Source organism: Narcine bancroftii, chromosome 4 (genome assembly GCF_036971445.1).
Source record: "Narcine bancroftii isolate sNarBan1 chromosome 4, sNarBan1.hap1, whole genome shotgun sequence".
Lineage (NCBI taxonomy): Eukaryota > Metazoa > Chordata > Chondrichthyes > Torpediniformes > Narcinidae > Narcine > Narcine bancroftii.
Window position 1 is genome coordinate 48,762,214 of NC_091472.1, and position 11,978 is coordinate 48,774,191.

Genomic DNA, 11,978 nt, shown 5'->3' on the forward strand with positions numbered 1-11,978 from the left:
ATATGCTGGGCTTTGTTCGGTGAATATACTTGTGAAGTACAATTAACAGTATTCTTGCACTGCTATCAATCCCAGTCACCACTAAGATATGGATTCTCCTCCTTTTGCTCTCATGACTTCAGTTCATTTGCAGAGCCTGGAATGCAGTCATTGAAGTAGCTGATTAATCGATTTGTTAGCTGATGTACCTCTCTTCCCAATCTTGGCAATCTTGTGTTTTCATGCTGAAGTTAGAGGTGGAACAAAGAGATAGTGGAGAGTAAATTATGAGGAGGATTCCAAGTCTGCAGAGGGATTATACAGGTAGGTGGTTGAAATAAATTTGGAATATTTGAGAAACACACTTTGGTAGAAAGAAGAGAAGAAAAACATTACTTAAATAAAGAATCACTTCAGAATTCTGCTATACTGATCGATCTTGGTATCCTTGCACATGAATTTATTTACTTTCTATATTACCAACAAAGCAAATGGAATTTTGGTCTTATTTGCAAGAGAAGATGGATGGACTATATAAGTAGAGCAGTCTTGTAGCTTTGTCTGGTGTTGGTTGACCATACCTGGTGCTTTGAGTAAGGTTCAGCCTCCTTATTTAAGGAGAACAAATAAACGTATTAGAGGCAGTTCAATCAAGGTTTGAGAGTTGGTTCTTGGGATTTACAGGGTGCTACTGAAAGGATATTTCTCTTAATTGGGTACTTTAAACCAGGTGTAGTTTCAAAATGCGAGATTTGAAATCGGGAGAAATTTGTTTCTCTCCTTGACAAGCAAGTTGAGGGTATTGAATCTATTCAAAGTTGAGATGTTGATGAATGATAGGGTTGTGAGAATTGTGTGAAACAGACTAAAAAATAAGTTGAAGCTGATTTAGATCTGAGATAATCTTGCTGAATAGCAATACAAGATTAAAAGGTCACTCTATGCTTGTTTTTTTTTCTCTCAGTTCCCCTCTGGAAGACATTGTGCAATTTATTTCTCCAACTTCCACTGTACTAGGAATTTTTTTTTAAAATTAACCAACTATTTTGCTGCAATAATTCCAGCCCTACATTTTGGGATATGTGTTTGTCTCTGATTGACTAGAATGATATCTTCCTGATGAAAGAATGCACCTGCACATTATCCTTTATACTGTCAGGCAACTGTGACAGAATTTATAAATGTAGCTATTGATTTTCATTATACTGCTTTGACCTGTGTTTCTTTTCACCCTCCTATCTACGACTTCTTCCCTCATGCTAAACCCCTCCGTCTCTCTACTCCTGATCCCATCAGGAGGGTGAAAAGCAAAAGAGGCAGGCAGGTAACCTCAGGGCAAAAATGTAAAAGGGCCACTTTACAGCATAATGGTGATAGGGTTAAGGCTCTGGTAAAAACAAGCTTGAAGGCCTTGTGTCTTAATGCAAGGAGTATTCGTATATAGGTGGATGATTTGAATGTGCAGATAGCTGTAAATGACTATGATATAGTTGGGATCACAGAGACATGGCTTCAAGGGGACCAAGGCTGGGAGCTTAACATTCATGGATTTTCAATATTCAGGAGGGACGGACAGAAAGGAAAAGGAGGTAGGGTAGCATTGTTGGTTAGAGAGGAGTTAAAAGCAATAGAAAGGAAGGATGTTAGCTTGAATGATGTGGAATCAATATGGGTAGAGCTGCAAAATGCAAGGGGGCAGAACACATCAGTGGGAGTTGTATATAGACCACCTAACAGTAGTAGTGAGGTTGGGGATGGCATTATACAGGAAATTGGAAATGCATGCAACAAAGGCAAGGCAGTTATAATGGGTGACTTTAATCTCCATATAGACTGGATGAATCATATTGGTAAAGGTACTGATGAGAATGATTTCTTAGAAGGTATACGGGATAATTTTCTAACCCAGTATCTTGAAGAACCAACGAGGGAACAGGCCATTCTAGACTGGGTTCTGAGTAATGAGTTAACAATCTTGTTGTGCGAAGCCCTTTGGGCAAGAGTGACCACAATATGGTGGAATTTTACATTAGGATGGAAAGTGACAGGGTTAATTCTGTAACTCAGGTTCTGAACTTAAAGAAGGGTGACTTTGAGGGTATGAGATGTGAATTGATTAAGTTATATTGGCAAATGTTACTTAAAGGATTAACTGTAGAAAGGCAATGGCAAGCATTTAAGGATCACCTGGATGAAATACAGCATTTGTTCATCCCAGTTTGGAAAAATAATAATTCAATGAGGGTAGTACATCCTTGGATAACAAGGGAAATCAGGGAGAGTATCAAGTGTAAAGAGGAAGCATATAGACTAGCCAGGAAAGACAGAATACCAGAGGATTGGGAGAAATTCAGAGTTCTACAGAGGAAGACAAAAGGATTAATCAGGAAAGGCAAAAGAGATTATGAGAGAAAGTTGGCAGGGAACATAAAAAATGACTGCAAAAGTTTTTATAGATATATAAAAAGAAAGAGACTAGTAAAGACAAATGTGGGTCCCTTGGAGTCAGAAACAGGTGAATTGGTCATGGGGAACAAGGACATGGCAGACCAATTAAATGACTACTTTAGTTCGGTCTTCACTAGGGAAAATATGAATAATCTTCAAGAAATAATAGGGGACTAATAATGGGGCTAATGTGATGGAAGGACTGGAGAAATTAAGTGCAAGTTATGAGGTTGTGTTGGATAAATGGAAGGAATTAAAGGCAGACAAGTCCCCAGGGCCAGGTGGTCTGCATCCCAGAGTGCTAAAGGAAGTAGCCCATGAAATAGTGGATGCATTGTTGATAATTTTTCAAAACTCTTTAGATTCTGGAGTAGTTCCTGAGGACTGGAGGGTGGCTAATGTAACTCCACTTTTTAAAAAGGGAGGGAAAGAGAAATCAGGGAATTATAGACCGGTTAGCTTGACATCGGTAGTGGGGAAAATGTTAGAGTCAGTTATTAAAGATGTGATGGCGGCACATCTGGAAAGTGGTGAATTCATTGGTCAGAGCAGCATGGTTTTATGAAGGGAAAATCGTGTCTGACTAATCTTACTGAATTTTTTGAGGATGTAACTAGTAGAGTGGATAGGGGAGAACCAGTAGATGTGGTTTACCTGGATTTTCAGAAGGCTTTTGATAAGGTCCCACACAGGAGATTACTAGATAAACTTAAGGCACACAATATAGGAGATATGGTATTGAGTTGGATAGAGAATTGGTTGACAGATAGGAAGCAAAGAGTAGGAATAAACGGGTACTTTTCAGAATGGCAGTCAGTTACTAGTGGGGTACCACAAGGCTCAGTGCTGGGACCCCAGTTATTTACGATATATATTAATGATTTACTATGAAATACTAGAGCGCATCAGATGCCCCCCAAAGTTCCTCAACATGATTATCCAACTGCACGAAAACCAACAAGGTCGGGTCAGATACAGCAATGAGCTCTCTGAACCCTTCTCCATTAACAATGGCATGAAGCAAGGCTGCGTTCTCGCACCAACCCTCTTTTCAATCTTCTTCAGCATGATGCTGAACCAAGCCATGAAAGACCTCAACAATGAAGACGCTGTTTACATCCGGTACCGCACGGATGGCAGTCTCTTCAATCTGAGGCGCCTGCAAGCTCACACCAAGACACAAGAAAAACTTGTCCGTGAACTACTCTTTGCAGACGATGCCGCTTTAGTTGCCCATTCAGAGCCAGCTCTTCAGCGCTTGACGTCCTGTTTTGCGGAAACTGCCAAAATGTTTGGCCTGGAAGTCGGCCTGAAGAAAACGGAGGTCCTCCATCAGCCAGCTCCCCACCATGACTACCAGCCCCCCCACATCTCCATCGGGCACACAAAACTCAAAACGGTCAACCAGTTTACCTATCTCGGCTGCACCATTTCATCAGATGCAAGGATCGACAATGAGATAGACAACAGACTCGCCAAGGCAAATAGCGCCTTTGGAAGACTACACAAAAGAGTCTGGAAAAACAACCAACTGAAAAACCTCACAAAGATAAGCGTATACAGAACCGTTGTCATACCCACACTCCTGTTCGGCTCCGAATCATGGGTCCTCTACCGGCATCACCTACGGCTCCTAGAACGCTTCCACCAGCGTTGTCTCCGCTCCATCCTCAACATCCATTGGAGCGCTTTCATCCCTAACGTCGAAGTACTCGAGATGGCAGAGGTCGACAGCATCGAGTCCACGCTGCTGAAGATCCAGCTGCGCTGGATGGGTCACGTCTCCAGAATGGAGGACCATTGCCTTCCCAAGATCGTGTTATATGGCGAGCTCTCCACTGGCCACCGTGACAGAGGTGCACCAAAGAAAAGGTACAAGGACTGCCTAAAGAAATCTCTTGGTGCCTGCCACATTGACCACCGCCAGTGGGCTGATCTCGCCTCAAACCGTGCATCTTGGCGCCTCACAGTTTGGCGGGCAGCAACCTCCTTTGAAGAAGACCGCAGAGCCCACCTCACTGACAAAAGGCAAAGGAGGAAAAACCTAACACCCAACCCCAACCAACCAATTTTCCCCTGCAGCCGCTGCAACCGTGTCTGCCTGTCCCACATCGGACTTGTCAGCCACAAACGAGCCTGCAGCTGACGTGGACTTTTACCCCCTCCATAAATCTTCGTCCGCGAAGCCAAGCCAAAGAAAAGAAAGTATAATCTAACTAATCCCATCTGTCTGTATCCTGCTACCCTGTGCCTATTCATTTCATTCTAAATCCTCTTTAATGTTGCTATTATATCCACTTTTAGAGAAAACAATCCAAGGTCTCCTTGTAATTAAATCACTCAAATCTAGGCACTTTCAGGAGAACTGCTTCTGCAACCTCTTGAAAGCCTTCATGTCCATTCTTTGCACACAGTACTCCAAAAGTGGTCAGTTGGTATCAGTGATTGTGTTAGTCAGAATTTAAACTGAATCATATAGTATTAAGAACATCAGTGGTTAATTAGATCAGTAAGTGGAAATGGAAGGTATTGCATACAAGTGAAATGAGTAAGTATACAGTATCCTTCATGTGAATGGGAGTGACGTTGATGCATTGAAGTTGGGGATTAAAGATGTTTGTCAACATGAATCTACTTGTAGATAAACTTGATCAGAAGAACATAATAGGAAGTATTTATTTAAAGGACTCTTGAAGGACAGCTTGAAATAAAGTAGTTTTAAAGATGATTTTTATTCTTGAAAAATGCTGAAACAGTGACTTAATTGGGAGGTATATTGAAATATTGTCACGCTTAAATTTCCATTTCTCCCCACTTGCAGAATTTACCCGACGTATGACTTTGCGTGCCCAATAGTGGACAGCATTGAAGATGTCACGCATGCATTGAGGACAACTGAATATCATGATCGGGATGAACAATATTACTGGATAATAGATGCTCTGGAAATTCGAAAGCCATACATTTGGGAGTACAGCCGCCTTAACTTAAATAACACTGTACTATCAAAGAGGAAGCTTGCATGGTTTGTCAACGAGGGATTAGTGGATGGATGGTATAGTAATGCTAAGATTAAGCTTGACTAATTTTGAACTTTATCAAGTATTTCTGATTGGATAAATCAAAATGTACCAAGATTTTTCTCATTATAATGGGTTCTTAGAAACACTGCCTTTCATCTACTTTTCATATTTTTAGGGATGATCCTCGCTTTCCAACAGTGCGTGGAGTCCTACGGAGAGGAATGACGGTTGAGGGATTGAAGCAGTTTATTGCTGCTCAAGTAAGTTGAATGTTAGTTGGATCCTTTCCAACATGGTTGGAACAAGTGGTCAGTTGGTATCAGTGATTGTGTTAGTCAGAATTTAAACTGAATCATATAGTATTAAGAACATCAGTGGTTAATTAGATCAGTAAGTGGAAATGGAAGGTATTGCATACAAGTGAAATGAGTAAGTATACAGTATCCTTCATGTGAATGGGAGTGACGTCGATGCAGTGAAGTTGGAGATTAAAGATGTTTGTCAACATTTGTTGAAATAAATACTTATCTGAATTTACTTGTAGATAAACTTGATCAGAAGAACATAATAGAAAGTATTTATTTAAAGGACTCTTGATGGACAGCTTGGAATAAAGTATTTGCTCTGCTTTGAATGATTTGGGGTGAAAACTTCTATTGTTGTTTCATATAAAAGCATCTAAACTGAGAATAAACTTTCTGATGCAGGGTGGCTCCAGATCTGTTGTAAATATGGAGTGGGACAAACTCTGGGCTTTTAACAAAAAGGTAAATAAATGTATGATTTGTTCAAAGCTTCTCTGCACCTTGCTGGGTAATATGTTATTGATTACACTTTTGTTGGAAATTCTGTTCTTTTTCATGTGTGAATTGGGTATGTAAAAATAACAGCTTTTGTGAAGAAAATGGAATGTTCTTGTAAATGATTACAGTGACGGCTTCTTCTCTGTGCTTCTTTAAAAAAAAAAGTACCAAAATCTAATTTTGGTGCAAATTGTTTATCTTTGTGTTGGACTAAAAGTATGAAAAGAAAAATATTTTCAATATTATGTAACCCAAAATGTGCCAATTTATTATAAATTAAACACAATCTGCATTGCATTTTCTGCTTTCAAGCTGCAAGCTAACTGTAACAAGGTATTACTTATTTTCTGTTCTGATTAGTGTGAGGTATAGTACGCAGCTTGAGAAGCATGGCAAGAGTGCTTTAAAGTTCAAAATGTGTGTAAAATTGACCACTTTGTGAACTTGTGTCATTGTGGTTTAGCTGGTATGGGTTCCTGCACATTTTGATAGCAAAATTGTTCACAACTATCCTGAGCTTGTATAACAAAAATGACAGTAGTTGCTTTTTGTTATATATTGAGCATATAATTTACAAGGAATCTAGTGTTCTTGTGTTAATACTGTCTGATATTTTCTATTTCTCCATCACAAAACTGGTAAATTGTTGCCTGTTTATAATGCTTGGCTAACAATGCAAGCATTTGTAATTCAATTAACAAAAGTGCAGAAAAATTAGGTAACTTTAAAAAAAATGCTGTTGGAAACATGCCTTGTTTTTTGATCTTAATACCATGTACTGTAAAGACCCTGGACCTTAAAAATAAACATGAGATATCTCAAATGTGGCACCAGATTATGTCTAATATATCCTCCTGATCTTGTCATGTTCTAATTGAAAGAGATATAGTGGAGCTCACAAGCCTTTCATTAAATTGCTACCAGAATAGATAGTAAGTGCAGAAATACCATTCAAGGACTTTGGTTAGCTTGACCAAACTCTTAAGCTAAACCATTGGAATTTGATTTGTTGGACTTTTATTTTATCTAATGTATCCATTTGCTTCCATTTTAGTATTCCAATAGTCTTTTATATTTATTTTTCTCTTCAATTCTATTTTAACGGAATGGCTTTAATGTTCATTTAGCTGGCATAGATAATTGCTTATGTTGTTGCACTTAACTGAAAATCAAGATGATGTCAAGGCTAATTTTTATTCTTAATTGAGCAGTAAACAAAAACCATAAGCACAGCAAGTAGAAAATAACATTTTATGTATACAAGCACAAAGGGACTCTTAAGCTATCTCTCACTTTTCAAATAATTCCTTTTCACCAGTGTTCCAGTTGTCAGTTGAATGCATCAAGCTAAACAATTAAATGTACCTTTGTTTTGCGAGTTGCATGCAATGGAAGGCAGCATTATTTTGAATTGTGCAGATAAAATGAGTCCACCGGTTTTTCAGGTTATCGATCCAGTAGCACCTCGTTACACAGCATTGTTGCAGAATGAGGTAGTGCCTGTGAGTATACCAGAGGCCATGGAAGAAATGAAGGATGTGGCCAAGCACCCCAAGGTAATGGGATTTAAAAATTAGACAATGATCGATTGAAAACTTACGTAGTCCCCTACATCTTTAACCTGGTTCTGATGTTGTCAGTGGTATCTTGCTCATCCATAGAGTTGTGGGATCCAGTGCTGTATCTTGAGTGATAGCAAGGCCTCCAAAGGTATTCTGATGAAAGTTCCTGGCTGAATTTTTTAAATAGATTTTAACCCTTCATAATATATACTCTGGACTGGGTCCATGGGTAAAGTACAGTATGAACTAGCTGGTGGTTGGATCTAAAAAATAGTCCAGGAAACAGGGAGCATTAAATATTTGCACTTGTTAGTAGACCCTGAAAAACAGGACATGGAGGATACACAATTATGTGAGCAGTCCCTGAAAACAGGGACACGGAGTCTGAAGGATTGAATTTCCCTTCCATCCAGAGGTCTTTTAATAGCTAGAAAAGTGAAGTAAATTAAATTCTGAAGACTCAGTCAAGCTACAAGTCATAATCCGGTTTAGTTATCGTGCCATTAACCTACTGGATTGTCTTGATCCCTGCTCTTTTTTTTCTTTTGCAGAATCTTGATGTAGGACTGAAGCCAGTATGGTATGGAACCAAGGTACTAATTGAGGGAGCAGATGCAGAAACATTCTCAGAGGGAGAAATGGTTACTTTCATCAATTGGGGTAACATTAACATGACTAAAATTAACAGGTTAGAAGCAAAAGTATCAAGGTTGCTGTTTTATTCTGAAGAACATGACTTTCTTTCTATTGGTTATTTATACAATTAATATTTTTATAATGTTTTTTATTTTAGAGATTCCAGAGGAAAAATTGTATCACTTGAAGCAAAGTTGAATCTTGAAAACAAAGATTATAAGAAAACAACAAAGGTTACATGGTTAACTGAAACTCCTCAAGCTCCATTGATTCCTACAGTATGTGTCTACTATGAGCATCTAATAAATAAACCTGTCATTGGCAAGGATGAAGATTTTAAAGAATATGTTAACCAAAACAGCAAGGTAATCATTTGTAGTCCATGAGAATTATTGTTTGTTTCTATTTGGAACTTCAGTAAATTTAATGGATTAAAATAAAACATTACATCACAGTATAGGCCTTTTGTTATGCTGACCCATATAAACCTATTCAACAATCTAATAAACCTTCCCTGCCTCACACCAGAACCTCTTTTTTGCGACCATGTACCTGTCCATGTCTTTTAAATGTCATTATTGTATCAACTTCCACTACCATCCATGGCAATGCATTCCATGCACCCACTACTCTGTGCATATTTAAAAAAAAAACTTAACCCTAATGTCTCCCCAAAATTTTCCTCCCTCACCTTGTACAGATGTCCTCTGGCATATATTGCTCTGGGAAAATTGATGCTGGCTATCTACCCTATTAATGCCTCTCAGATCTTGTAGACCTCCATTAGGTGGCCTCTCATCATTCTTTATTTTAAAGGGAAAAGCTGTAGCTCTTAACTTTTCCTCTTAAAACAGACTCTTCAATCCAGGTATCATCCTGGTAAATCTCCTCTGCACCCTCTCTATGGCTTCACATTGTTCCTGAAATGAGGTGACCAGAACTGAACACAATATTCCAAGTATAGTCCAACCAGAGATTTATAGAGTTGCATCATTATCATTGTTCTTCAACTCAATCTGCCGAATAATGAAGGCCAGCATACCACAAGCCTTCTTAACTACCCTACCAACCTGCACAGCAACCTTGAGAGTTCTATGGATTTGGACCCCAAGGTCCCTCTGTACCTCCACACTTTAAGAATCCTGCCATTACCTGCATACACTGCCTTCAAGTTTGACCTTCCAAAATGCATCATTTTGCACTTAACAGTATTGAACTTCATCTGCCACTTCTCTAACTCTGTATTCTTTCTATAATTAACCTTTGTCATTTGCTCTGTTACTGACCCATCCTTCCACTTTATTTGTTGCTGACCACAAAATAGAATATGTTTCATTTACTTTCTGCAGGCAAGTCAATTCTGAATCCACACAATCAAGATTCCATAGGTCCCATGCCTCGTGTCTTTCTGAATGAGTCTAGCATGGGGGACCTTGTCAAAAGCCTTTCTAAAATCCATATTCACCACATTTACTGCCTACCTTCATTGATTTTTTTTTTGTCAGTTCCTCAAAAAACTCAATTGAGTTCATAAGCAAGTACTGCCACTCACAAAGCAATGCTGACTATCCCTGAGAAGAATTGGTTTGGCTGCACATGGAGTATTGTGTTTGGTTCTGGATGCCAGACAACTGAAAAAGATGTAATTAAGTTGGAGAGGGTGCAGAAAAGATGCACAAGGACTTTAATTTGGATTGGAGGGCTTGTGTCATGAGGAGAGACTGGGTTTGTTTACTTTGGAGCAAAGGGAGCTGAGAGAGGAGCTAATAGAGGTGTATATAATTGAGATGCACAAATATGGTCGATGCTCAGTCTGGTTCCCATGAGGGGTGTCACTACTGGGCATGGGTTTAAGATGAGCGAGAGGAGGTTTAGCGGGGATCTGAGGGGCATATTTCTTGCTGAAACAGTAACAACATTTACAATATGTGGACAGTTACATGCTGAGCAGGACGTACAAGGATATAGAATTAATACAGATAAGTGGGAATAGTATGGATAGAAGTGGTTGGCATTGATCCAGTTAGCTTAAGGGCCTGTTTTTATGATATACAACCTGAACTCTAAAACTTGGAGGATACAAACTTTGTTTTATTTAAGAGTTTCACATTTACAAAAATTATTTGCATCAATGCAGTTTAAAGCTTGTAGTCACATGCTACTCGAAGAAAAACACATGAGTGGAGTGAGGTTTAGCTCTCTTGTTTTATTGTGGCTGAAGCCTGTCCCACTGTTTGCCCTATCAACTAATGTTGCCACACACATAACAATAGTGGGTTTCCTGTGCAGGGGCTCCCTTCTTGCATGACAATGCCTTCTTCCCTGCACACTATCTCCTAGCTGTTGGCTGTGCAGCGGGGGACCAGCGCCATGTTGGGGATGCTGGTCCCTATGCTGCCTTAGCCGTACGACTGTGGGTTCGCTTGCTGGGGTTATTGCCGCTGTGCAGTTTGCCGGTTGCGCTCGGCGCCCGGAGCGCCAACCCAATTGCTGCGGCAGTGTGCCGCTACAAGCTAATAATCAATTTTGTTCATTTGCACAATGGAAAATAACTAAGAATAGTCATGAATCCTGAATTATTTTATTCACTTTGTTTACCAGCATTCAAAATGCAGTGTTAATCGTAGTGAAATTTTGAAGTAGATAAAAATCAATGAAAATAATAGAACTGAAAGAGATAATCAAAAGTTTCCCTGAAATGTTACTCATTTTCTTCGTTCACGTAGATGCTTGAATTTTGATTTGTGCTTTTTTTAGTCAATGAATTTCAAGTGATCTATTTTGGTACAATTGTTCCATTGTACAAATTTCTTGGAGGTGTAACTTTTGGTGGCATCAAGCACAGAGAATGGATGGGCACCTTAATTTTGAACAGGAGTAATGCACACGAGTTTAGTACATTCCTCACCCTCACAGATCCTGCTTGATCCACTCACTGAATTTCTCTGACAGTTTGTTTATTGCATCTATGGCCGTGTGTGTCTTCATATTTTGGAGCATTGCATTTTAGGTTAAAGTTGGATATTGTTTGAATTAATTCATTGAAGAGAAAATTCTTTCATTTAGAAAGAAGAACTAATGTTGGGTGACCCCTGTCTGAGAGACCTGAAAAAGGGAGATATTGTTCAGCTGCAAAGAAGAGGGTTTTTTATCTGTGACGAGCCATATGAATCAGTTAGGTAAGCAGTTCTGATCATTTGATTTATTAGGTGGGAAGTTTGAGGTCTTCCTTCAGTAAATGTGATTCTTCCTACCCCCACCCCCTTTCCACTGCTATCAATGCAACCCACACTTTCACACTTTTATCTCCTCCATTTCCCACTCATTTTCCCTCTCCCACACCCCCCCCCCACCTGAAATGATATGGATAGGATTCCCCTACTATTCCTCTACCTCCACACTATCCTTATGCAATGTATTCACCACCAGACACATATTCCCCTCCCTCCATTTTTGCAGGGATTGCTTGTTCCTTGATTCACTTGTCCCTTCCCACTAATTGTCCATGCCCAGCACATCCCTGTGAC

At 39.4% G+C, this 11,978-nt stretch overlaps 1 protein-coding gene across 3 annotated transcripts in view; it reads left to right on the top strand.

Annotated features, from left to right (window-relative positions):
* The window catches only part of eprs1 (glutamyl-prolyl-tRNA synthetase 1), a 79,132-nt gene that overhangs the window by 33,482 nt on the left and 33,672 nt on the right, over positions 1-11,978 (top strand). Inside the window, exons 10-16 of one of the 3 annotated variants that reach the window (XM_069931227.1) lie at positions 5,249-5,482; positions 5,626-5,710; positions 6,158-6,217; positions 7,699-7,809; positions 8,367-8,503; positions 8,609-8,816; positions 11,518-11,630. In XM_069931227.1, the coding sequence (XP_069787328.1) occupies positions 5,249-5,482; positions 5,626-5,710; positions 6,158-6,217; positions 7,699-7,809; positions 8,367-8,503; positions 8,609-8,816; positions 11,518-11,630 (948 nt within the window). The remainder of the gene's footprint in view (positions 1-5,248; positions 5,483-5,625; positions 5,711-6,157; positions 6,218-7,698; positions 7,810-8,366; positions 8,504-8,608; positions 8,817-11,517; positions 11,631-11,978) is intronic. The other 2 variants (XM_069931228.1, XM_069931229.1) reach the window with 2 other exon arrangements.